Source organism: Ostrea edulis, chromosome 6, assembly GCF_947568905.1.
Source record: "Ostrea edulis chromosome 6, xbOstEdul1.1, whole genome shotgun sequence".
In the NCBI taxonomy this organism is placed as follows: domain Eukaryota; kingdom Metazoa; phylum Mollusca; class Bivalvia; order Ostreida; family Ostreidae; genus Ostrea; species Ostrea edulis.
The window spans coordinates 16,676,931-16,702,007 of record NC_079169.1 but is presented as its reverse complement, the minus strand read 5'-3'; the positions used below and the strand labels follow the sequence as shown (position 1 = coordinate 16,702,007).

At 35.6% G+C, this 25,077-nt stretch overlaps 1 protein-coding gene across 1 annotated transcript in view; it reads left to right on the top strand.

Moving 5' to 3' along the window:
• The first annotated feature begins 1,496 nt into the window (after positions 1 to 1,496).
• Positions 1,497 to 25,077, top strand: part of LOC125683868 (uncharacterized) — a 47,790-nt gene continuing 24,209 nt past the window's right edge. Inside the window, exons 1-7 of the mRNA XM_048925366.2 lie at positions 1,497 to 1,987; positions 2,498 to 2,695; positions 4,376 to 5,340; positions 7,067 to 7,320; positions 10,899 to 11,690; positions 17,352 to 17,702; positions 24,031 to 24,297. Of these exons, the coding sequence (XP_048781323.2) occupies positions 2,570 to 2,695; positions 4,376 to 5,340; positions 7,067 to 7,320; positions 10,899 to 11,690; positions 17,352 to 17,702; positions 24,031 to 24,297 (2,755 nt within the window). The 5' untranslated portion in view covers positions 1,497 to 1,987; positions 2,498 to 2,569. The remainder of the gene's footprint in view (positions 1,988 to 2,497; positions 2,696 to 4,375; positions 5,341 to 7,066; positions 7,321 to 10,898; positions 11,691 to 17,351; positions 17,703 to 24,030; positions 24,298 to 25,077) is intronic.

Genomic DNA, 25,077 nt, shown 5'->3' with positions numbered 1-25,077 from the left:
TTTGGCTGAATTTGACTTTTTTCTTTTACATACGTGTTACCTTTAGAGCCTTGCTTCGTGGACGGGCCTTCGGCCTGTCCGAGCTTCGTTCGGTATTAGAGGGCGAAGCCCTCTCACGGCCCGAAGGGACCTGAGAGCGGAGCTCTCCCTATAGGTAACACGTATATACATGTTTAAAAGGAAAATAAAGGAAAATATTGAAAAATTAAACCATACCTATGGAACTTGAAAAGTTTGGTACCAATGGCGTCGATTCGAATATTAGCGCGTGGACATGTATTCCTCCATTTTGAATCTCGTCTACCCTAGTTCACGTCGTTCTGAGATGTTACATAAAATCCGTAAAAACCTGTAAATCTGATTTTCTTAATCATATAAAATCACTCCACGATTAACGCCATGTTTTTTGTTGTGGTTCAAACGCTGTTTGTAAATTTGCTAAATAACGACGCTGAATTATGACGTCACAATGTACTGTTTACATTGATTGCGTTATATTTCCCGCGTTCAATATATAGGTGGATCAAATGTCCAAAATTGGGATGCTTTGATACAGCTCTGTCCTCGTGCTAACTTCGGGTTATTTTTGTCCTGTTTTGGATATAGATAATAATGCCAAAACTTTTTTGCTTCGCCCTCAAACACGGTCACGCCGTAAAACATATTAAGTGAAATTAATGGGTAACAGTAAAGTGCGAAACGAAACGAAATCTACCGAAACGAAACGAAACAGAACCCGGTTTCACAATCTGTTTTGATTCGTTTCGGTAGGTTTCGTTTCGTTTCGATTTCGTTTCACACTTTACATGTACATGTACCCGAAATTAATATAATGACGCAAATTTTAAGGGCTTTTGGAAAAAAATGTAAGTTCTCCCAATAAAAGTAATTCAATAAATCAAAGGATTTTATAGTTTATTTCTCCGATCGAGAGTGGAAGAAAAAACGTACTAAAAACTAACTTAGCATATCAAACTGTAATGATCATATCTAAGCAAATCAAACACTTGTCTGAATTTTATAAACGCAGAAGCTGGTAAATATGAGACACCTGAGCGAATTAAAAGGTTTATATGAATATTCATTCATCCAATAATACTAGAATAATCATGGAATTCGTTGTTTTTGTGAACTTACTGTAAGATTTAATTTAAGCTTAACACTAAAACTTGTAAAATCATACTTTATAATGCAATAGGTAGAAATAAGTTTTGCCAAGAGTCTTGACATTCAGACGTTGACAGAGGTGTTGTCGCGTAGCGTAATACGCCCTCTGATCTGGAGAGATTGCTTTTATCGTTTACATTTTTCTAAACAAGAGACCACAATTTACCCTAAATTTGAAAAAAAAGTGGGGGGCCCCCTTAAATCCGCCACTGCCAATGTCTTCGCCCTGGACCCACTTCAAGGCAGTTTTTCACCCCCACTGATTAGATATAGTTAATATACTTGTAGGTTTGACATATTTTACGTTGGAATGATTTTTCCGGATCGACAGATTTTGGAGTTTTTTCCTTTATTTTTACCGGAAGTTGAATAATAGGCTTGGGGAAAGCGAAATATTTTGATTCTGAGACAGAGTGTGTTTGTCAAGCCAGAAAGTGAAGATTGTGTAATATTTCAAAAGTACTTGCTACCTCAATTTTTAATCTCACACTTATTTGGCTTAAACTGTTGACTGCGCAGACACGGAAATCGGCAGAGACCTGAGGCATCCCGAGGTCGGCTTCTTTGTTTTCCTTTTTTGGTCCGCGCGGTCCAGTCCGCATAAATTACGCTGGTATCGTATATCAGGGCTGGGGTCTTGTCGGAAGCTGAAAGTTTCAAAAGAGACCTCCACACTTTTGTATGATTGTGTAAGGGAGACAAAGATTAAAACTTTTGGATTATTAAGGACCTAAATTTATATACTTGACAGCCAGACAGCTCTACTGAGTACATTGTGCCAATGTTGATTCCGATACCGAGTGGTGGATCGTACGGGAATGTAAGTTTTGATTAATTTTGTTACTTTACGGAATAATTGACTCAAGATGGCACAGCTCTGATCGAAGAACTTGTTCTATAACGAATTAAAAAAAAAAATTGTGGGAAATAATTGCATGTCACCTGTTTAATGGAAATTAACATGTCAAAGTTCATTGGGAAAGCATGTTTGTAATCATCTGTCTCCATTGAAGATAATGTTAATCAAAGTTAAATGTAATGATAACATGACAACATAAAAAGCTATTTACAGGGTTGTTAGATATATGCATACGTTTGGTTGAAAATTGACGTATTCTTGTGTATCTATGTACCTGTGGTGTTTAAGAAGTCAATTTGTGCAGGCATTATACATTGTATTGTTAGTTGTTTTTTGTTGTTGTTTTTTTATTTCAATCTACATTAGTTAAAATATTTGAAGCAAAATTAATCCTCATATACATGTATATGTTCATATGAATATCTTAAGAAAAGTAAAAATGTTTGAATATTCATTTATTTCTTTAAACAGGTGTAAAGACGCAGCTGACTTAGGAATTGAACTTCAACAAAATCAATAAAAAGTAGTAAAAAAGTACTTAATATGGCCCAACACAAGGTATACATGAACCAGATTCACTGCAGTTCGCTGCTGTGCGAGTTGGCCCAGATGTGGAAGAACCAAGCACTGTGTGATGCTATTATTAAAGCTGGAACTATCACAGCCAAGGTACATGTGTTTCCTGTTAGAAGGGCCTAGCTTGGTGTTTGTTATCAGGACTGACCCTCTGTAATTTCTACAGGCATCAGGACTGTGTGCCACATGTGGTGTGCATGTGATTATAATAAGGAAATAAATGCATGTAAAAATGTGTAGCTTGCTTTATGAATATTTTTTTTTATGCATCTGTTGTGATTTAAACATATATTTTCCAGTAAGGTTTTTTCAAATAACATGTTTCAACTTGTATGAAGGATATCTCATTTATCAAATATGTTGAATATGGATTTTTTTTTTTTATCATTTTTCATCTTTATCATTATTCATCTTTAAGTTTTCATTATTTTGTTTATTAAATATTTAAAGAGCAAGGTTGCTGAAAGATTTCCACAGTTCCATGGATTGATTTACAGAAATTTATGTTACTACATGATTGATAGTTAAAAAAAAAAAAACCTACTGCTCGTTACACCTTACAATGCGTGTAGGGCAGCAATGGTCGGTTGTACTTAAATACTTTTACAATCCTGATGACAATGAAAACTTCTATTAAGCAGATTTTATGATTCAGTGATGGAGATTTTCTATGATTTTTAATGTGTTTTTATTTTTAGATCCCATACTTCCAGTATTTATGTTAAACTTATTATCTCCTTACAATTCATTACTATAATATGGTTGTGTATAGGGTAGTTATGCTGAGTTTGTAGACACGTGATAGGTCAAATGTTTAACTGAATTTAATTTATACTTCACAACTAGCTTTGTAATCAAGAGAGGAAGAACCCTACTGATTTTGGGATCGAAAGGTCAAGGTCACTATATTGTGAACTTCGTAGATTCTGAAATAGATCCTGAAATAGCTTGTAGACATTCATTGCGAGGGTGTATGTTTCCCCTTGCAGAGCTCTTGATTGCCAAGTATCAAATACATGTAAACTAGAAATGAAAATTATGTTCATCATACATTTTTCTGGTCATGGAATACGCCAGTTTCGAGATACGAACTCTTCTGTATAGGAGGTGCATTTAGTGGAACTTTGAATGCCTAAGTGGGACAGAGTGGATATGCAGCCAATGAGGAGGACGATGAAATGTATTAAAAGCGGCTTCTCTTTAAATATGTAAATGTGGGAAATACTAAATACTATCGAAAGAAATGTTTTACCGAAGAGGAAACATACAAACAATGTCATATTTGCAAGAAATATCTTGGATATGGTACTTATGTCCAGCGAAATAACGTGATAGGATAAGAATTCTATGTATTTAATTACTCCCTAAATACTTATCACTTACTTAGTTTGTGTATCAGTCGAATTCGGGTGACCAAACAGCGTATGAGAAACTTACTGAGTACATTCACTTACGCTGTGATGAATATCTGCCCCACTCCCGCGAGTAAACAAATTCTTTCACGCCTTACTATGTACGAGAGTTCTCCAAAGGGAAATAACTCGGACGTATCTCGAAACCGGCGTATTGAATTCTTCATGCCCTATGAATTTTATTTGATAAATAATGGAAAACCGATACTTCAATTCACAGAAAGAGGAATGAAAGAATGTTTTGAAAAATACATTTAAGAAACTGTCTATAAACAAATGATGTAAAGTAAATTTTTAAAAACTGCATGTGTGTAGATATATACGACCTGTCTGTTATGCTTGTATCATTTTACATTGTCAGGCACATCGCTTGGTTCTTGTGGCTGCTTGCCCAATGTTGAAGTCCATGGAAAGTGCTTCCGTGGGATCTCACCTGGAAATTCGGCTAGCTTCTGACATCAAAGAGGAGTCTATCAACACATTTCTGCAGTATTTATATGAAGGCTGTATGGTTTTAACAGAAGATAATTACAAAGATATTGAGAAAATTGGAAGAATTCTCCAAGTGGACAGTGTCATTAAATGCTGCTCTGATTTCTACAAATGCCTAAATTCATCCTCACAGTACAAGTATGACTATTATGATCACATTGAATTCAAACATGTTAGGCAGACTGATATGTTGAAGTTAAGTGAAAAATCCAACAAGAGACCTGTAGACTCTAAAACAACAAGTCAGGGCGGGAAACGGCAGAAAGTTCAGAGTTCTGACTCTCCGTCATTTGGTGCTAGTCCAAAAGTTGATGATCGAACTGGCCTGTCAAATCTCATCAATTCTAAAGACGCTCTCCGTCCATATAAAATGGGGCCTGCTAGTGTGTCCAGAAGGCCGAATGGTAGTGGGGATATTGTAGAGGATGGGGTTCAAATCCACCTTGTGGATAAAGAGGGCTGTCCTGGATCTTCACAAGTGGTAGACACTTCATCAGCAATGTCTGTCTCTGTGGCCAGTCAGATTTCCTCTAATGTAAGTGTTCAAGTGTTGAACATGGGAAACACTCATCCTACCTCGTCTCCTTCTCTGATACCCAGAATTCCCAGTAAACCTCCACTGTCAGGGCCGTTTCCCACGGAGACAACAGACAACAGATCAGGTTCCCCTGTTTTTATAGCTGGAGCGGTCCCTAGGGGTTATGGAGCCACCGTGCTACCACCATCAAAGTCCTTTGCCATGGGCAGCCCGACCATGGTACCTGTTGGCCCAGCACAGTTTCCATCCTTTGTGAAGGAGACGTTGTCGACTTCTAACACCGAGGATGACACAGGGTTAGTGAAAACATGCACTTCAAACTCAGCATATAACACAAAGCACACAACTCCGTATTTGTTGCTTCCATGAGTTAAGTTTTCACAGATCTGTGTTTAGTTTTATGTTAGATTATGTGTCTGTGTGTGCAAAATATTCAAATCAGATTTTAGCAGATTTCAATGAATTTTTTGGCGGGGGGTGGGGGTGTGTCTTGATTGAGGAGGTATTTATGTTCATTTATTAGAATGTAGGGCACTGTTTTATAAAATAACTTGAGGGTAAGATCAAATATTATGGCAGTTGTTGATTATTTCATTGTTTTAATTACTTCAAGTTTGTCATGTGATGCAAGATGGAGAAATTCAATGAGCATTTTTCAGTTTCTCTAATTTAATGACAAGATTTTGGGACCAAGTTAAAAATTTTGTCTCAGTCATCAGTATTTTTGTAAGAGGGGTCCCTTTTTTTCAATATGTCAGATTAACATTGCATCAAGAATTAATATAGTGAACTAATGACTATCGTTATTAAATTGATTATAAGGTGTATCATGTGAGTATTGTCACCCTACATGTCTACATGTACATCGGTACTAAATCCTTCCATTACTAGGAGTAGAAAATTAGTTTCTATCTTTGAAAGGATATAAATTTATTAAATCATTTACTATACATGTGCAGGTACATATATACTTACAAGTTATTTATGTTAATAGTTTGAAAGATATCACACATTTTAGGACCCTGCACTATAAATTCAGATATCATATAGGAATCACAATTGTCCATCCATCTGTTCCTAACTTTCAATGTGACACAGTATCTTGTCTGTCCCAGAATAATTTTCAACATATATTCAAATTTACACAGACATAATGATAGTTCACCATTAAAGGAAAACACCTATAGATTTTGTAGGTCAAGGCCAAGCTCACAATACACTTTTAATCTATAAACATAATATTTTTTCACTGTGACAAATTTGAAACTTTCAACATAGACCTTTCATTTTTTTTATGTAAAGGTAGTTAAAGAAAGACAGATTGGGTGGTCACAAAGCCAAATGTCAAGGTCACAACAGAATTGTAACACAGTATCTTGAAAAGTTTTCAAAACAAAGCTTTCCTTATTCATCTTTCATAGATAGTTAGTTCTTCATTAAAAAAGGAAATCAAGAGATTGTGGTATTTAGCCTGTCTGTTTGTCCATTATCACGTTCATTTTGACTCAATATCTTGAACAGTACTCAACAAGAACTTGCATATTTTATAAAAAGTCATTGATCATTATAGGAAGACACCTAAAGATTTTGGGGTTATTGGGTCAAAGGTCAAGTTTTACAGCAGTAGGGCTTTCCACTAAGCTGACTACATTTAGAGCTTCTTTTTTTTTTATATATATATATATACAAAAGTAGTTGATCCTGCAGTTTAACATGCAGTTAAAGAAAAGGAAATAATCACTTCTGTCTGTCATTACAAACAAACGACTTCTGTGTCGTTCCTACTAGTACATGTAAACATGTATTCAGTTTTCTATGGAACCCCTCCTGACTGAGTTAGCTTTCTATGGAACCCCTCCTGACTGAGTTAGCTTTCTATGGAACCCCTCCTGACTGAGTTAGCTTTCTATGGAACCCCTCCTGACTGAGTTAGCTTTCTAGTTTGCTATAGACACAGTGTAAATATTCAAGGAATTAGTTTGATATAGTTATGAATTTTATGAACATTTGTAATACTTGTAGAATAAAGAGCCGCTCAGAATCTCGATCTAGTCGAACTACCAGCCCAGACCCTTCCATCGTAAAAAAGGAGCCCGGGACCAGTACAGCATATGTGGATGTCCAAGAACACGGAATGATGATGATCCGTCGTCCGGACACTGACAGCGAGCAGCAAGAGGAAGTGTCCAGTGACCTGGAGATTGAGGAGCCACCCCCAGATGACAGCTACGCAGGGGATCCAGGCAACGAGGCCTCATGGATAGGAGGTCAAGCAGGTGAGGTAGATTTCACGGGAATTGGAGGGAGATCAGGAATGGTTGAAATTGATACAAAAATGTTTGAGGTGGAAAGTGGAACGTAGATTATGTTCTTTGATTTGGGAATTAGCATGGAAATATTTTGAAATATGCCAGGATGGTAAATTAGTTTTTATATTCCATCAAAATAGAGGTACATATACATTGTAGCCCTGATCTGGTTCTCTCTTCTCTAAAATGTTCATGTCAAATGTTTGCACCTAGTTTATATTTCACCTGAGTTGAAAAATCAGATGAGGTTTTCTGATGAAGTTTTGTCTTGTTGTAGTCTGTCTAGCGTAAATTTTTTTATTTTCATCTTCTCAAGGAGAACAAGTCCAATATCACCATAACAAAGGGCATTCAAAGGTGTTCAATTAAAGGGCAAACCCTCTTCCTAGGGGTGATGATTATCAAACTGAAAATAGTGTGGGGCAAGTATATACCTTCTCAAGAACTACTGAACTATTTAAGTCACAACTTGTGTGAAGAATTCCTTAGAAATGAAGATTTTTGAGGTTGTTCAAAGCATGAGCCCTGGGACCAGATTAAGGCCACAAAATGAGTTTATAGTGTATATTTAAGGTTACTATCACCTTGACCTTTGAGTTCAAGGCAGGGCCACAAGAGGAGTTTAAAGGTTTACGAAGAAATTATGAAGAAAGTTTTACAAATATTTTTGAAAATTTACACAAATCCAAAAGGAGTGCAATTTGTAAAATTGATGTGCGACCATTGACACATAGTATAGTGCTCCGGTGAGCGACGTGGCACATGAGCCTCTTGTTTGTACATGTATGTTTCAAGTGATTTTTTTTTTCACTTGATATATATGTCAAAAACATGTAACTGCATGTGCATGTTCTCTCTACTCAAAATTAGGTCTGTATTAATTAACGTGCTGTGACTCAGTAGAAAGTGATCATCACAGTGATGTTTAAGTAGGTGTTCACCTTTAAATGTGTAACATGGGTTACATCGTTATGCTATTACTTGCAATTTAGACAATGAAGAAATCATACTTCGATATATTCATTTGCTAAATTAATACTCAGAACTATCAGATATATCATGTACTCATCGGAATCGATTCCAATTTGCTTCAAGTTGATTTTACTGATGTAATGTTATTTTCATTAAGTTTTTTTTTTATACATTGAAGTTAAACAACATTCAAGCATTTGCAAGAAATTTATTCTTGTACAGTACAAAATATACAGTCAGGACTTATCAGTATTAAAAGGGATTCAGACTTTTTGTTCTTTGACTTAAGTTTCAGAGTACAGTTCTTTTTTTAGGGAGTGGGGGTGGAGGTTGGTGGGTGGGTGGGTTAGGGGTATGGATGAGATACATTTATCTGTTATTACTAGCATATTGGAGTGAAGTGAAAATCTTAAGCTTTGCTATGGTTACCATTTACGTGTACAATGTACCCAATTGTGAATAAATGTAGTGTTAATATTCATGGTTTTGTAACTTGTCCGATACCACCTATTAATTACATAGAAAAGGCAAGTGAGGAAAGGCAGATAATGGTCCAGTTTCCTTTCAAGACTATAAAAACACCAGAAAATAACCGTTAAATGGAATTCCTTTTCATTGAAAATTATCTATGAAAAGTTAATGTACAAAAAATATTTTATTATGATGTCGTTAAAAACTTCTAGTGGATTTTTTGTGAAGTGATTAACTTTCTTATGAGGGTTATGACATTCAAATACATATCTTAAAGTTTACTATAGTATTTAATGATCGTTAATGCATTTCAGATTCCCTAAGTTCAGTTACTTAAGTTTATTTCATCTCATTCTTTTATTTGTATTACAAATAACAAAGACATGGTCATTATCAAAAAAAAAGGGGGTGGTGGGGGGGGGGGGGGGGGGAGCTTCCTCCTCCCCTAATTCTATGTGCCTGTCACATGTTTGTACCTGATACCCATTAAATTGGCTATGATAAAGTGAATAGAAATTGACAACTGATTATATAAAAAACTATTTTATTAACAGTGCTCCAAGTCACATTTGCTATCAGGTCGAGAAATGGCAACCTAGAAATATTTCTGGTCGCTATTTTAAAATTTCTAGTTGCCAATTACAATTTTTCTACTCGCCATGGTAAAATAATTTGTAAATAAAATTTGCAAGTTGTGTTTTTAATTTGATATCTTTCAATAAAAAAGCAACCCCGTATATGCGTGCTCTAAACCTTGTTTTCCGCCATTCTTGATTGCTTTAAAATGTTGCTTTGACAGAGACTGAAAAATATTTATTCAAACCTCCGATCCCGATGATAAAATTTCACTGGAAGTCCGAATTCTGTCCACTCGTGAAAATGCGCCTTAATTATATTATTTAGTCGCAAAATCAATTTTCAGGTCGCAAATGCGACGGTTTTACTCGCAACTTGGAGCACTGATTAATCCAATGTTTTCAAGGTCGTCCAAGCTGAATTGTACCTGCCCCTTTCATTTGTAACGTCAAATGTTTTAATTGCAACCACTGGTAACGGGTGACGGTCACGATCTCTGTACATTTCTAATCTTGCCAATTACTGTTCCGCGGTCTTACGTGCAAGAAGCAAAATGACGCTTGTAACGGTTGTTGTAGCATGGTTCAGGGTCTGTAGTAATTTTGATAAGACTTGTCGTAAGTCAAACACTTGTTCACTGTGAAAATTCCTGTGGATAAATGATGTTGTATACTGGCGATTCCTTGTATTACAGGAGTGTTTGATTTGGTGAAATCACTATTCCGCATCATTTCGCAAGAATGTAAAAACGCAAGTGCTTACTCTGTTAATCTCTGAATTAGCGATAGATGAATGAGCAATCTTTCTGATTTTACAGCAGAGGCTTCTTAGGCTATCAAATTGTGGTCAATATGAATGACTTGCATATATATCATAAGCAATCTACAATATGCAAAATGTCAAATTTGTTTATTGTGCATTACCGGTATGTCAGAATCTAAGTGTATCTGGAGATAAAACTTACTCGGAATGTACATGAAATGGTGTATATAGAAAAGAAGTGTTCTAGCATGTGACAGTATGCTTCCATATCGAGGTTTTACATGTGAAAAAAAAAATTGTGCATTATTAAACATTTGTTGGATGTGACTGAATTGGACTGGATTTGTACCAAAGAGAGGCTGTGATTTCTCAGTGCATGAACATATACCAACAACGCTCTGATGTGTGTCTGAAAAGAATACTAACTCAGCATGATCTGAATTCTCTCCCTATATCACTTGAAAAGAGGCAAGTTATAATTTACCCTATGTCTTTCTTGAACTCATCTTGAATTGATAATGAAAAATAAACTTGTTTTTTTTTTTTTAGAACAAAGTATTCTTATTTAATGTAAAATTTTATGGAAATTTGTGGATAAAGTTTGATATAATTTGTTTAAAAATTTTGATATTTCTGTATTGAAAAGAAACGGCTTCATATTAGATATGACAAAATGAAAACTTATTTCTTTGTCTTCCTGCTCCTTTTGATTGTTAGATATTCAGGCAATGATGATTTCAGAGTCTCTCTTTGCTCTTTTCCAGCTGAAAATGAGAGCTTTACTGAAAAGGGCACCTGGCATAGTGTTGACACAGGTGGGGGTCCGTACGCTGTGAATGAGGAACAGGGAGGCGAGACCAAATTTGACCGCAAGGAGATGAAATTTGATGGCACAGATTTGAAATTCTATGATGAAGTGCTGCCGGGTCATCGGCTGATAAGAATTGAAGGTAGTAAAAAAGCATGTGCCTATTGTGACATTCAGCGTCTTAAAACCAAATCTGGATGGCAAATCAAATCGTATTTTAAGTGTCTTGCGTGTGACATACCACTGTGCAAGTCTGATAAAGAGTGCTTCTTGAGATACCACGAGTTGAGGCTGGAACAACCAAACGTCCCCCCAAAGGAGCTGCATAAAAGACTGAAAACCAAGAACAAGCCTCTGCTTCTACACAATGTTACTCCTTCACAGATGAAATCGTCCAATACATCGTCTCCATCAACTAATGTATCCATGGAGGAATCTGTTACAACGGCAGACATCATTCGGGCTCACCTATCCCCCTCTGACTTCTCCGAGCAGAATCCAGCCCCTCCCTTACTGACTCCCTACCTGTATAACACCTCCAATGTTCCCCCCCTGGATATTGATTCTCCCGAGCAGAGTAACAGTGGAACACCGGAGAAACTACCCACACCACCACAAAGAAACAAGGAGGAACGCCAAACACCTAAAGAGGGCAACACTAGGAAGTCGAGAAAATCAGTGAAAACAAAACCGATGAAAATTATCATCAATGAAGAAGAGAACAACTTGCTGGCCAATGAGGATTCTAGTGAATCAAATATTGAGGGGGATTTTCCCATGGAGGAGCAAGTGTCAGTTGACAAGGCAAAAAATGGGGCCATGTCAGCAGTTGGTACCAGGAAAGACCGGACTCAGTCCCACATTGTTATACAATAAATGCTGTAACACATGGAGTAGGCTGCATTACCAAACACTGACAAATTTTAATTGCTTGGGAAATCCTTTATTTCTATGCCACAGTGAAGGTCACACACAGTGAAACTAATCGAGGGTAAAATGTGTACTATTATATGATGGTTATTCATATCAATATTGCAGTTATTTGAAGGTTATGTAAATGTCTACTAGTTCTTATTAGGTCACTGCATGCTTGATGTTATTTCATTTTGATAAAGAAGAAATTTTATTTGTGCAATGTATAGCTTTATATTTTTTATGGAATTGTAATGCTATAATTTCTTGCAGAAACTCATTTACAGAATTGTAATGAAATTTTTATACAGAAACATACGATGTAAATTTTACAGAGAGGCAATTTTTTTCTTCCAGAAACATTTTGTCACAATATACAAGAGTATCGACTAAATGTTATGTCATTATTAAATATTAAATTACATGTACTAACACTAACGCTGTTCAATGTGTTTCACCATCATTTTATGTTGCATTTATAACGATTTGTGGAGAATAATATCAGTATCATAAAACTGCTTTTTATGCATTTTCATAAAGTTCTAAGGGGACAAAATTACTTGCACAAATTTGTGTATCAAATTTTACTTGCAAGATATTATCTTATGAAGAGAATTGTTCTCTTTATAAAAAAAAATTTCAGACCATTGATGTTCAAGCAATATCTTTTCTGTAATTTTTTTTTTTGTGTATAATTTTGGTTACTTCTCATGGGATTATTTTTTTGTCTGAAATCTATTCACACAAAGCCTTATTTTTCATGCTGAATTTTGTCAGGTATCCCCAACTTTACTCATTATACAATATTTATTCTAGTCATAGCCTAGTTGTAATTTTGAATTCTGAAAAAGACGTGCAGTAATTTTTATTTGCAAATATTGCCAGGTCCATAATCATTAACAGTGCCAAGCTGGTAGTTTTTGCTCTCAGGTTTATTTGGTGCTAATTCTTTTATAGTGTAGATGTTAATATATATATTGTTTCCATGTCAGATGCATTTCACAGCTTGATTTTTGTAAAACTCACAAAGTACTGTGGGAAACTGGCTATTATCCCCTAATGTCTTAGAAACGTTGAGTTTGGAGTTATATGTGTGTACTTGTGTGTAAATGATCTTATGATAGTCCCATACTTAATCTGTTAGCATATTCCATGACCTGAGAACTCTGTGCAGTCCAAAGCTACATTTAGAGTTAATTTCGAAAACATTGTGCCAAATGTAGCATATGTCATTTTGTGCCTTGGAAATTTTCATGTTTGATAAAAAAAAAATTGTTAAGTCAAGACAATGCACTATTTCATTATGAATACCTTAATGGTCATAGGGTACCCAAGATTCTGCTGTTTTTACGTGGGATTTACTTTTATTTTATCTAATAGCCATGTAAATCGATCAATAATACATGGTATCCACCAAGAAAAAGACGCTTTTGAAGGATTTCTATGTTTGTGGAATATTTTTACATTGAATTTTCAATACAGATTTGTGAATAATGCAAAAATAAAGGTGTTTTATGGGGAAATTTTGTGGTAATAGTGGGTTTTTAGCAATATTAGAACGTTTTCAAATAGTTTTACAAAGTTCTATAACAGTTTTTTGGCGTACCCTATGTCGTTCAACTCACACGATGATAGTGCACACAGGTTAGTAAATGTTAATTACAAAATAATGAAACTCATTATACATAGAAGGAGTTACAATGTAGCATCAGATAACATGTGTAAACTATCCTTGGGTTTTTCTTTTGAAATAACCTTTACAGTTTTAGAATTTTCTGATTTGTTATTTTTTGTGAGAATGACTGTATGTTTTGGTGTAATGATAATTAAGTAAATTATTTTTTAAACGAATTATAAATCATTATAAATCAGTATTTAGATCCCCTCCTACTGTCACATTTAGATCCTTACAATGTAAATAGGTGTCTGACATTACTGCTGATGTTATTTAATTATATATATGTATATTAGAATCTCATTTCTCAGCTTCTCTTACAATATACATGGATTTTTGTTTTGTAAATTTGACTGTGGAAAAGCACTAGATGATCTTTGCATGCTTTAAAAAACTCTGGAATCATTCTGTTTTTAAAGTTTGGTTTTTTTCTCTTTGTAGGGGTGGGGGTGGGGGGTCTGTTTATACCCCTTGTTAAAGTGAAATGCACAATTCATATAATGATCCACAAAATTACATTTGAACAAATAGACACCCTCCCCCTCCTTTCAAATTCTTACAAAGCAATCAAGGAAATGCATTTGTAAATCCACATATGGTAAAAAAAAAATGTCTGGTGTATTTCAATTACATGACAATACACTTATGTTTCGAAAAGGGGGAGGATGATCTCTAGATTATGAGTGTTTTGATACAGAATTCTCTACATGTGTATATATAGTCTCTGACGGTGTCATGTAGGTCAGCACCTTACTGATAGTGCATGCAGATGTCTATCATTTTTAGCATGTGTTTATTGTAATTTTTTGATATCAAGTTTATATGAGTGTGAAGTAAATATTTGGTTTTAAATAAAGTTTCTTTTTTGCAATATCTGGAGTGGTTTTTTGATGTGATTTGATTCCACACATGATTTGTTTATTGTATTGATGTTTCACATGCTTTCGGTTCTTTGCTGTACAATCCTGTAAAGTCGAATCGTCCAGAGACATCACATAGGGATTTTTAGACTTTGAAGGATAGTTTTCATTAAAAATTATACTGGGTGACAAAAAATGAAAATAAACAGATTGTCATATATTATGCACCCAACTAATTTTTTTCTAAAAGTTTGGCCCAATTTCGTAACATTGGATGTGCCGTGGAAATTCAATTTTGCATTATTCTTACGTGGAATAGCATTTAAGTCTTTAGAGGTTTTCTTTGACAGCCTTTGAAGTGAGTCCATGAACATTTTGGAGAGTCAAGAGGACGTCTATATTCCATCACTGATAGTTTTAAGCCTAAATTTTGGAGAGAGAAAAATCTTTTGTAAACTAACCAGTTTTTTTATTTTGGGGTACACAAATTACGTAAGAAAAGGTTTTATACTTGCAAATTTAAAGTTTGAGAAGGTTTGGGCAACTATTCCAGATCTATCAGAAAGACCCTTACTTCAAATGATCTAGAAAAAGATCCTAACTGCAAATGATCTGAAAATACGCATGTATATTTAATTGCTGTGATAAAATTTAGAAATTCATTTCAAAATTAAGGATTATCTCCCTCATGCATAGCTCTTATCCTAAGACGAATTTGACTCCACTTTTTGGCACTCTGTTTTTCCCTAAAATAGCTCTTACAAGTTTATTGTTATTTCGGATTTCAAAAATTCCGGTTGAGCATCACTGAAGAGACATTATTTATCGAAATGTGCATCTGGTGCATCAAAATTGGTACCGTATAAGTTTTACATCTAGAAAAAGACCCTTACTGCAAATGATCTATTAAAAATACCCTAACTGCAAATATCATTTAAAAGAGAAAAATGATTTTAAATTGCTAGTAATAGGAAAATTAAGAACATGAAGAATTGGTTCATGCATGCACATTTAATCAGAATGGTATAGCTCACGACGTTAGTAATAAGATTGCAGATGAACAAATTTCATTGAATGTTGTAGTATAAAATTAATGAATTCACGGGAATGTCATTAAACATTTGGTGCACATTACAAAGAATTGCCTTAAAAGCTACATACTGCATTTGTTGAATGGTATTTTACGAAAACTGATATGCAAGTACAGTTACAGTTTCAATCTTAGTATTGTGTTCCCTCTGTTTCAAAAACATCCGTTTTCACCATGCTTATCTTCCCTTTGGTATGGAATGGATTTCCCAAAGCTCTCAAATGGTCTTCATATGAAAGGCATTTCATTAAACTATAAATGTATGATACATGGATAATTTTTTATTGCATGCTCTTATGACCGGAGCTCCGAGGACATAATTTGGTCTGCTTGTCAACAGAAATATTAACTTTTGAATGGATAGTTGTAAGGTTTTCATATTTCATATGTATATTCCTTGTGATAAGGCATTTCTTTTCCTATCAAAACTTTTGACCTTGATCATGTTGTTTGATCTCCTTGTGATTTTTGACTCACCTGAGCTTTTCTGATCGCCTGTTGTCCGTCGTCTCTTCGTCTGTAAACTTTTTACATTTTCGACTTCTCCAGAATCACTGGGCCAATTATAACCAAACTCCTTGGGTGAAGGGCTTTCAAGTTTGTTCAAATGAAAGGCCATGCCCCCTTCTAAGGGGAGATAATCACAAAAATGCAAAAATAGGGTAGGGTCATTTAAAAATCTTCTCAAGAACTACTGGGCCAGAAGAGCTTTTAAATTTACATAAAATCTTCCTGACATATTCAATTTTCTTAACATCATGGCCCCCAGGGGTTGGATGGGGCTACAATAAGGGATCAAAGTTTTACATTCAAATATAAGGTAAAATCTTTTTAAAATCTTCTCAAAAACCACTGAGCCAGAAAAGCTGAGATTTACATGAAAGCTTTCTGACATAGTGCAGATTCAAGTTTGTTAAAATAATGACCCCTGAGGGTAAGATGAGGTGACAATAGGGGATGAAAGTTTTACATTCAAATATTGGGTAAAATCTTCTTAAAAACCACTGAGCCAGAAAAGCTGAGATTTACATGAAAGCTTCCTGACATAGTGCAGATTCAAGTTTGTTAAACTCATGATCCCTGGGGCTAGGAAGGGGCCACAATAGGGGATCAAAGTTGTACATAACTAATAAAAAAAATCTTTAAAAATTTCTTCTTTAAGAACCATAAGGCCAAAGAAGTTTACATTTGTATGAAAGCTTTCAGACATAGTGCAGATTCAAGTTTGTAGAAATCATGGTCCCTGGGGGTAAGATGGGGTCACAGTAAGGGATCAAAATTTTACATACAAATATATAGAGAAAATCTCCTGACATATTGCAGATTCAATTTTCTTAAAATCATGGCCCCCAGGGGTTGGATGGGGCTACAATAAGGGATCAAAGTTTTACATTCAAATATTAGGTAAAATCTTTTAAAATCTTCTCAAAAACCACTGAGCCAGAAAAGCTGAGATTTACATGAAAGCTTTCTGACATAGTGCAGATTCAATTTTGTAAAAATCATGGAGTAGGTTGGGGCCACAATAAAGTTCTACATGCGAATATATAGGAAAAATCTTTAAATATGAGCTAAGGTGACTCAGGTGAGCGATGTGGCCTATGGACCTTTTGTTTATAAAACTTTAATTGTGACCATAACGTTTTGATGGTGGTGTAAAAAATTTTGTGACAAGACTTTTCTTTTCATGCTGAAATTTTATTTTGACACCCTGACCATGGCCATACGGGGGCATCAGTATTGTACAAACACGTCTTGGTTTTTTAGATTATATAACATGAACACTAATTCAAAAATTATATTATGAATTAAAAGATATGTAACATTGTGAATATACTATATTGTTAACTGGGTCTTCCTTTATCCTTTCAGGGTTCAGGAAGGCCCAGGGGCAAGGGCTGTCAAAGAAAGAAAAGAATTTTCCAATTTCTACGCAACTTTTGTTTAAACAGAATACGAGAGAATCTCCAAGCAATAGTGCACCCACCATTGAAAACTACTTACCAATAACGTACATTGCAGAAAGCCAACAAAATCTTGAATCGATCCTGGTTGATAATCCCAGCATGTTCGACTCCAAGGACTTGTTTATGAAAGATGACCAGGGACAGTTACATAGACTAGTTGGCAACCCGGGGCACAAAGCTCTAACGTGCGTTTACTGTAAAATGATGGGAAACAAGACAGCATGTGGGTGGCACATCAAATGTTACTACCGATGTAGTGTGTGTGACGTGCCTCTCTGCAACATAAAGAGAGACTGCTTTATCCAGTATCATAACAAACTCAAAATGCAACAGGCACGGCCATTAACTTACGAGCTCACTTAATTAACCAAAGAAAAAAGTCAGTTCAGCATTGGATTTTTAAAAGTGATTTAGACAGTTTAGTGCCTTTAACATAGTGAATTTGAGGCATATGTTGTACAACTTTAAAAAAAAAAGAAGAAAGATTACATTAAAATCTCTACTGTATGCATGAGTTATTTAATCATTACCAAAAAGTGTTAACACAATTTCCATTATTAGATATATTATGTATAAAGCGCTGTGTTTGTGCATTAGTCTTTAAAAAGTATTTGGTCTACATGTATATATGGGGAGGAATGGTATTCAAACGAAATAAAACAACATGTACATGTACTAACAGTAGATGAAAATTTAGATTATTTCAGATGTGTTATTGGTAATAACTGACTGATTGATTGATTAATTGTATCTTGTTTAACGTCCCTCTCGAAAATTTTTCACTCATATGGAGACGTCACCAAGACCGGTGAAGGGCTTCAAATTTAGGACTATGATCAACGTTTACGGTCATTGAGCAGTGAGGGTTCTTTAGCGTGCCACACTTACTGTGACACGGAACATCCGGTTTTAAGGTCACCTCCGAGGACCCATGACATTCACACCTGATGCCGAGTGTTTGGCGATGGAACTGTCACTACCTGTTTTAAGGACTTAGGTCTGTTGCTGCCAGGATTTGAACCCCGTCCTTCTGCACGCGGGGCGAACGCTCTACTGCTAGACCACCGCGGCTGTTTAATAACTGACTGAAAACAGCTGTTTTACCATACATCCAAACTTACACGTGTCTCTGGTAGTGATGGGAAATGGGAAAAAATCGAAAATAATCGAAAGACCAAATCATTTGAGTGAATTGATTAAAGCTGTATGGTCCGAATTACAATATTTTTTTCCATCTCGTAAAAACGCCATTAAATCATCGCACGTATGTAGTTATGAGACTGTACGACATATCATAAATTATTTCACCTGATTTAACCCAAAGAATTTGATTTTAAATCGATGTTTACAAATAACCGCGTCACTCTGCCATTTCAAGTGACAGTCACGTGGCCAGTTCAAACTTTCAGATCATTGGTGGTCTTATCTGTGTAAAGCTGTGTATTTTGTTATAACAGCGCCGTACCATAAGTTTAATAGAAATATCAAATACCTCTTAGTAATTCGTTGTTTTACGCTCTTTCAGCCTTACTAGACAGTTGCGTATGAGTTAATATATCGTGTTGGGATTCCCTTGACGCGCGTGGGTCTATTTATAGACGTCTATTATGGGGTGATTTATATATGTAGTCACTATATTTACTTTCTAAATAATATTCTCACTGTTTTCTTTTACATGCAGATGTTTTCAAGCATGTAATTAAGGGAAAGTTAATAACTTTATAAAGTAATTAATCTTCTTTAAAGTAATTATGTACAAAAATAATACATGAACATCGGGTCATACAGCTTTAAATCAATTCATATTTAAAAATCAAACTTTATTGCTGCAGGACATTTTATCTGACTCCATACTTAAAGGAACTGAGTAAGAGTTCTATGTATAGTGAATTTGTTATTCCATATTGGATTTGTTATCTTACTAATAATCAAACATGATCGATTAAAATCGGTGATAATTGATACATCACCCATCCCTACTTACAGACTCAGTTGTAAGGCTAATAATTACAAATTGTGTAAATGCACACAAAATGCCTGTAATACAAATGTACACAAAATGCCTGTAATACAATTGCCAGTCAATTTTGTTATACTATCTAGTCATATAAATACACTCACAGTCCCATGAACACATTTTGTTATACTATCTAGTTGTCTTATAAATACACTCACAGTCCCATGAACACATTTTGTTATACTATCTAGTTGTCTTATAAATACACTCACAGTCCCATGAACACATTTTGTTATACTATCTAGTCATATAAATACACCCACAGTCCCATGAACACATTTTGTTATACTATCTAGTCATATAAGTACACCCACAGTCCCATGAACACATTTTGTTATACTATCTAGTCATATAAATACACCCACAGTCCCATGAACACATTTTGTTATACTATCTAGTTGTCTTATAAATACACCCACAGTCCCATGAACACATTTTGTTATACTATCTAGTCATATAAATACACCCACAGTCCCATGAACACATTTTGTTATACTATCTAGTCATATAAATACACCCACAGTCCCATGAACACATTTTGTTATACTATCTAGTCATATAAATACACCCACAGTCCCATGAACACATTTTGTTATACTATCTAGTCATATGAATACACCCACAGTCCCATGAACACATTTTGTTATACTATCACTTACAGTCCCATGAACACATTTTGTTATACTATCTAGTTGTCATATAAATACACCCACAGTCCCATGAACACATTTTGTTATACTATCTAGTCATATAAATACACCCACAGTCCCATGAACACATTTTGTTATACTATCTAGTCATATAAATACACCCACAGTCCCATGAACACATTTTGTTATACTATCTTGTCTTATAAATACACCCACAGTCCCATGAACACATTTTGTTATACTATCTAGTCATATAAATACACTCACAGTCCCATGAACACATTTTGTTATACTATCTAGTTGTCATATAAATACACCCACAGTCCCATGAACACATTTTGTTATACTATCTAGTCATATAAATACACCCACAGTCCCACGAACACATTTTGTTATACTATCTAGTCATATAAATACACTCACAGTCCCATGAACACATTTTGTTATACTATCTAGTTGTCATATAAATACACCCACAGTCCCATGAACACATTTTGTTATACTATCTAGTCATATAAATACACCCACAGTCCCACGAACACATTTTGTTATACTATCTAGTCATATAAATACACTCACAGTCCCATGAACACATTTTGTTATACTATCTAGTTGTCATATAAATACACCCACAGTCCCATGAACACATTTTGTTATACTATCTAGTTGTCTTAGAGTCCCATGAACACATTTTGTTATACTGTCTAGTTGTCTTAGAGTCCCATGATTTAACAGCGTAGCTGTGGTTGCTGTTTACATTGTTACAGTAGACTTTCTTAGATAAAACTGCCAACTGGTGTCAGTCAGACAGGTTCCATGGCTGCTGGCCAGATAGCTCAGTTGGTAGAGCACCTGACTAGAGATTCAGGGGGGCCCGGGTTCACCTGACTAGAGATTCAGGGGGGCCCGGGTTCACCTGACTAGAGATTCAGGGGGCCCGGGTTCACCTGACTAGAGATTCAGGGGGCCCGGGTTCACCTGACTAGAGATTCAGGGGCCCGGGTTCACCTTACTAGAGATTCGGGGGGCCCGGGTTCGAATCCTGATCTGGTCAGTTGCGTTTTCTCCCTGTTACATTTGGTGCCATTGACCACCCCTGGACTTGCAGGTGAAAGTCCTGCCAGGGGCAAAAAGAATCCGGGTCTTGTGTCTTCAAGGTTGAGACAATATTAGGAGGAAGGAATGTGGAGGTCAGACGGGGTCGATCGCTGGTGGCGAGGTAGCTCGGTAGAGCACCTGACTAAAAATTCAGGGGGCCCCTGTTTCAAATCATTACATTTCTCCCTTATGTTTGTGTACTTGCAAACACCCCATACGATCAAGCATATTTAATTTTCACAAATAGAACAATTTGTTGTTAAAATATTGCATGTAAAGAGCCCTAAAATTCAATCGACTATTCCATTTCACCCTATCTAGATTGATATGTAATATAAGCTGGTATCAATTTGCTTTTATGGTAAACAGCTGTAAATCTGTTAACCCCTTATAGCAAATTGCAATTGATAAAGTAATTTGCTTATGTGTGTGTTTGCACATGCATTTAAAAAATTGTGATGAAGAGTACTGTTCCAGATGTCAACATCATGTGTGGGTTGTTTTTTTTTTTTTTACAAAGATGGCAGGTAGGGAGAAGGTGTCTATTGAATTTTGGTCATTGAGTCCAAGGTCAAGGTTGCAGTCAGTGATTGAACAATTTATAGACATATAGATAAGGGGTACCATTTTAGCTCACCTGAGCTGAAAGCTCAAGTGAGCTGTTCTGATCAAAATTTGTCTGTTGTCTGTCAGAATAAACTTTTCACATTTGCATCTTCTTCTCCAGAACCACTGGGCCAATTCCAACCAAACTTGGTATAAAGCATCCTTTTGTGAAGGGATTCAAGTTCGTTCAAATAAAGGGCCATGTCCCCTTCAAAGGGGATGTAATAATCAAAATGCAAAAATATGGTGGGGTCATTTAAAAATCTCAAGAACCAATGGACCAGAAAAGTTGAAATTTACATGAAAGCTTCTTGACATAGTGGAGATTCAAATTTCTAAAAATCATGACCCCTGGGGGTATGGTGGGCCACAATGAGGGATTAAAGTTATACATGTGAATATATTAAAGAAAATCTTTAAAAATCTTCTTTTCAAGAAACAATGGGCTAGAAGAGTGGAGATATACCTGAAAGCTTCCTGATACTGTATAAAGTAGATTCAAATTCATTCAGATCACCCCCCCCCCCCCCCCCCCCCCCAATTTCAATCAAACTTGGAACAAATCATCCTTCAGTGAAGGGGATTCAAGTTTTTTAAATGAAGGGCCATGCACCCTTCAAAGAGGAGATAATGACCAAAATGCAAAATGAGGGTGGAGCAATTTAAAAATCTTCTTAATTAAGAGCCACTGGGCCAGAAAGCTGAAGTTTACATGAAAACTTTCTGACATAGTGGAGATTAAAGTTTGTTAAAATCATGACCTTGGGGGTATTGTGGGGCTACAATAGAGGATCATATTTTACATGCGAATATGTAGGGAAAATCTTTTAAAAATCATCTCAAGAACCACCAGGCCGTATGAGTAGAGATTTAAGTGAAACATCCCAGGTGGGGTCAAAGTTTTGCATGCTGGTGTATAGGAAAATCTTCACCAGAACTACTGGGCCAATTTCAATCAAACTTGAAAGGAATCATCCCTAGGTGAAGGGGATTCAAGTTTGTTCAAATGAAGGGTCATGCCCCATTCAAAAATGCAAAAATAGAATGAGGTCATATGAAAATCTTCTTCTCAAGAACACTGGGCCAGAAGAGCTGAAATTTACATGAAAGATGAAGTTCCTGACAAAGTGGAGATTTAAGTTTGTAAAAATCATGACCCATGGGGGTTAAGAAGGGGCCGTAATAGGGGATCAAAGTTTTACATGCAAATGTATAGGGAACCAAACTTGGTACAAAGCATACTTAGATGAAATTTGTTGATATGAAAGGCCATATCCGTCTACAAGGCATATGATAATTGATGAATTTGTAGTCAAGTGTAATATTTAAGTTTGATAATTAATGAATTTTCAGTCATTACCTTTGAAAAGATTTTTTTCTGAACCAAGCTGCTTGTATTATGATAGTTTTGCTCAAGCTTGTTTATTGCTAGGAACTGCTGCTCAGGTGAGCAATGTGGCCCATGGACCTCTTTTAGTTTTCAATCTTGTACTTACTACAGTGATGAGAAGAAGAGAAGTAAAGGTCAAGGTTATACACTCAGTAACTAATTACAGGCAAACTTCATTATGTCAAACTTGATGGGACCGAGAAAATAAACTTCTCGATATCAAGGGTAAAATTCTTCAAGAATAAGTGGTTGCATGTGACTTCCAAATCATTTCCACGGCATTCAAGATATTGGTGTTTGAGATTTCAACTATACATTGTTTAAAATGGTGTAAGGTTATTGGATGATAATAAGATTGTTATGGACAGCGAAGGGATTGCCATATTGTTATTTCAATCATGATTTTGCCACAGACATTTTAAGTTGGTGACAGAAGATGTCTATTGATTCTAAATCAAAAGTCTGTATTAATTAAGGTGGAAATCAGTGAATGAATATAAAAAATGTTGTGTACAACATACAAAGAGCACCATCCTAGTGTATTCTTGCTACAAAGATGGGAGGGAGAGAAATCCATGTACCAAATCTAAGTCCTAGTAAATCTAGTATTGTAAATACTGTAACATATTGAAAATTAATATTTCAACAGTTAAAGAATAGTATACTCATTGAAAGGGGCGATTTTGTGAGGGGATATGATATGCTTTGAGATGCTCTTGTTCAGTTTTCTTTAAAAATGTCAGATATAGCATCTTCTACATATATGTATTATATAGCATCACAGGATATGTTAGTTACTCAATACACGTCTTACACATTGTAGATGCTCTGTCAAATTACATGGAGCTCATGTTGAAAACCCAAAACAGAAAAGGAGGGAACACCCGTGTCTATCCACGCTTTCAGGAGGATGAAGGCTTTACTCAGTATCTGTTAAGTGGAACCCTTGAAATCCCACCATCTGATTGGGCAGCTGATCCAGCTCACCGACTGGTGTCCACTGATGAACGCAAATTACGACCTTGTTATTATTGTTCCTTAACAAAAGTGAAAACCAAGTCCGGCTGGAGGAAGTACACAAGGCATAAATGTGAATTGTGCAATATACCTTTCTGTAAGAGACAACAAGGATGTTTTTATTTGTATCATAGAGCGTTAGAGATTTTCTATGAGGAAGAAGCAGGGGGGGAGCAGTCTCAGACTAGAGAATATTGTGACACTGAGAACCACTGAGTTATATTGCAGATCTATTGGACACCTGAACAAGTATTACCTGCATCATCTTGAATCTGTGATTCCCTTGCAAAGGAGATGTGGGAGGATTTACATGTAGTAACTTGCTTGTTTGTGTAGTTGTGGGTTTTTTTAAGACTTGTATACAAGATTGAATCTGTTCTTCTTACATGTACCTAATTTCTATCAACATGTCAGGAATTGTACCATGCATAAAGATATACACGTAGAAATGTCTTGCTTCTCATCTGTCTTTTTGTAAACTTGTAGGAATGATACCTTGAGCATACACATTTGTACATGTATCTTGGTTCCTATGTTGTCAAGGTCAGTTGCTGATAGTCAAGGTCACTGAAAGGAAAATCTTTGTATACACACTAAAAGCTACATAATCTAGTTTTCTGTGTGTCTCTGATGTGATGTAATGTATGTGGGCTTGATTTAGTGGGATTCATAATTCAGTGATTTCGCACAGACATGTCTTAGACCAAATCCGATGTCGTTATTGATGATGTAGACAATAACATGGCAATATCATGTCAAAATCTTACAAAGTTATAATCTATCATATACATGGCTGTTTTCAATGACCAAATTCGATGTCAATATTGATGATAGCATGACATCATGTTGATAG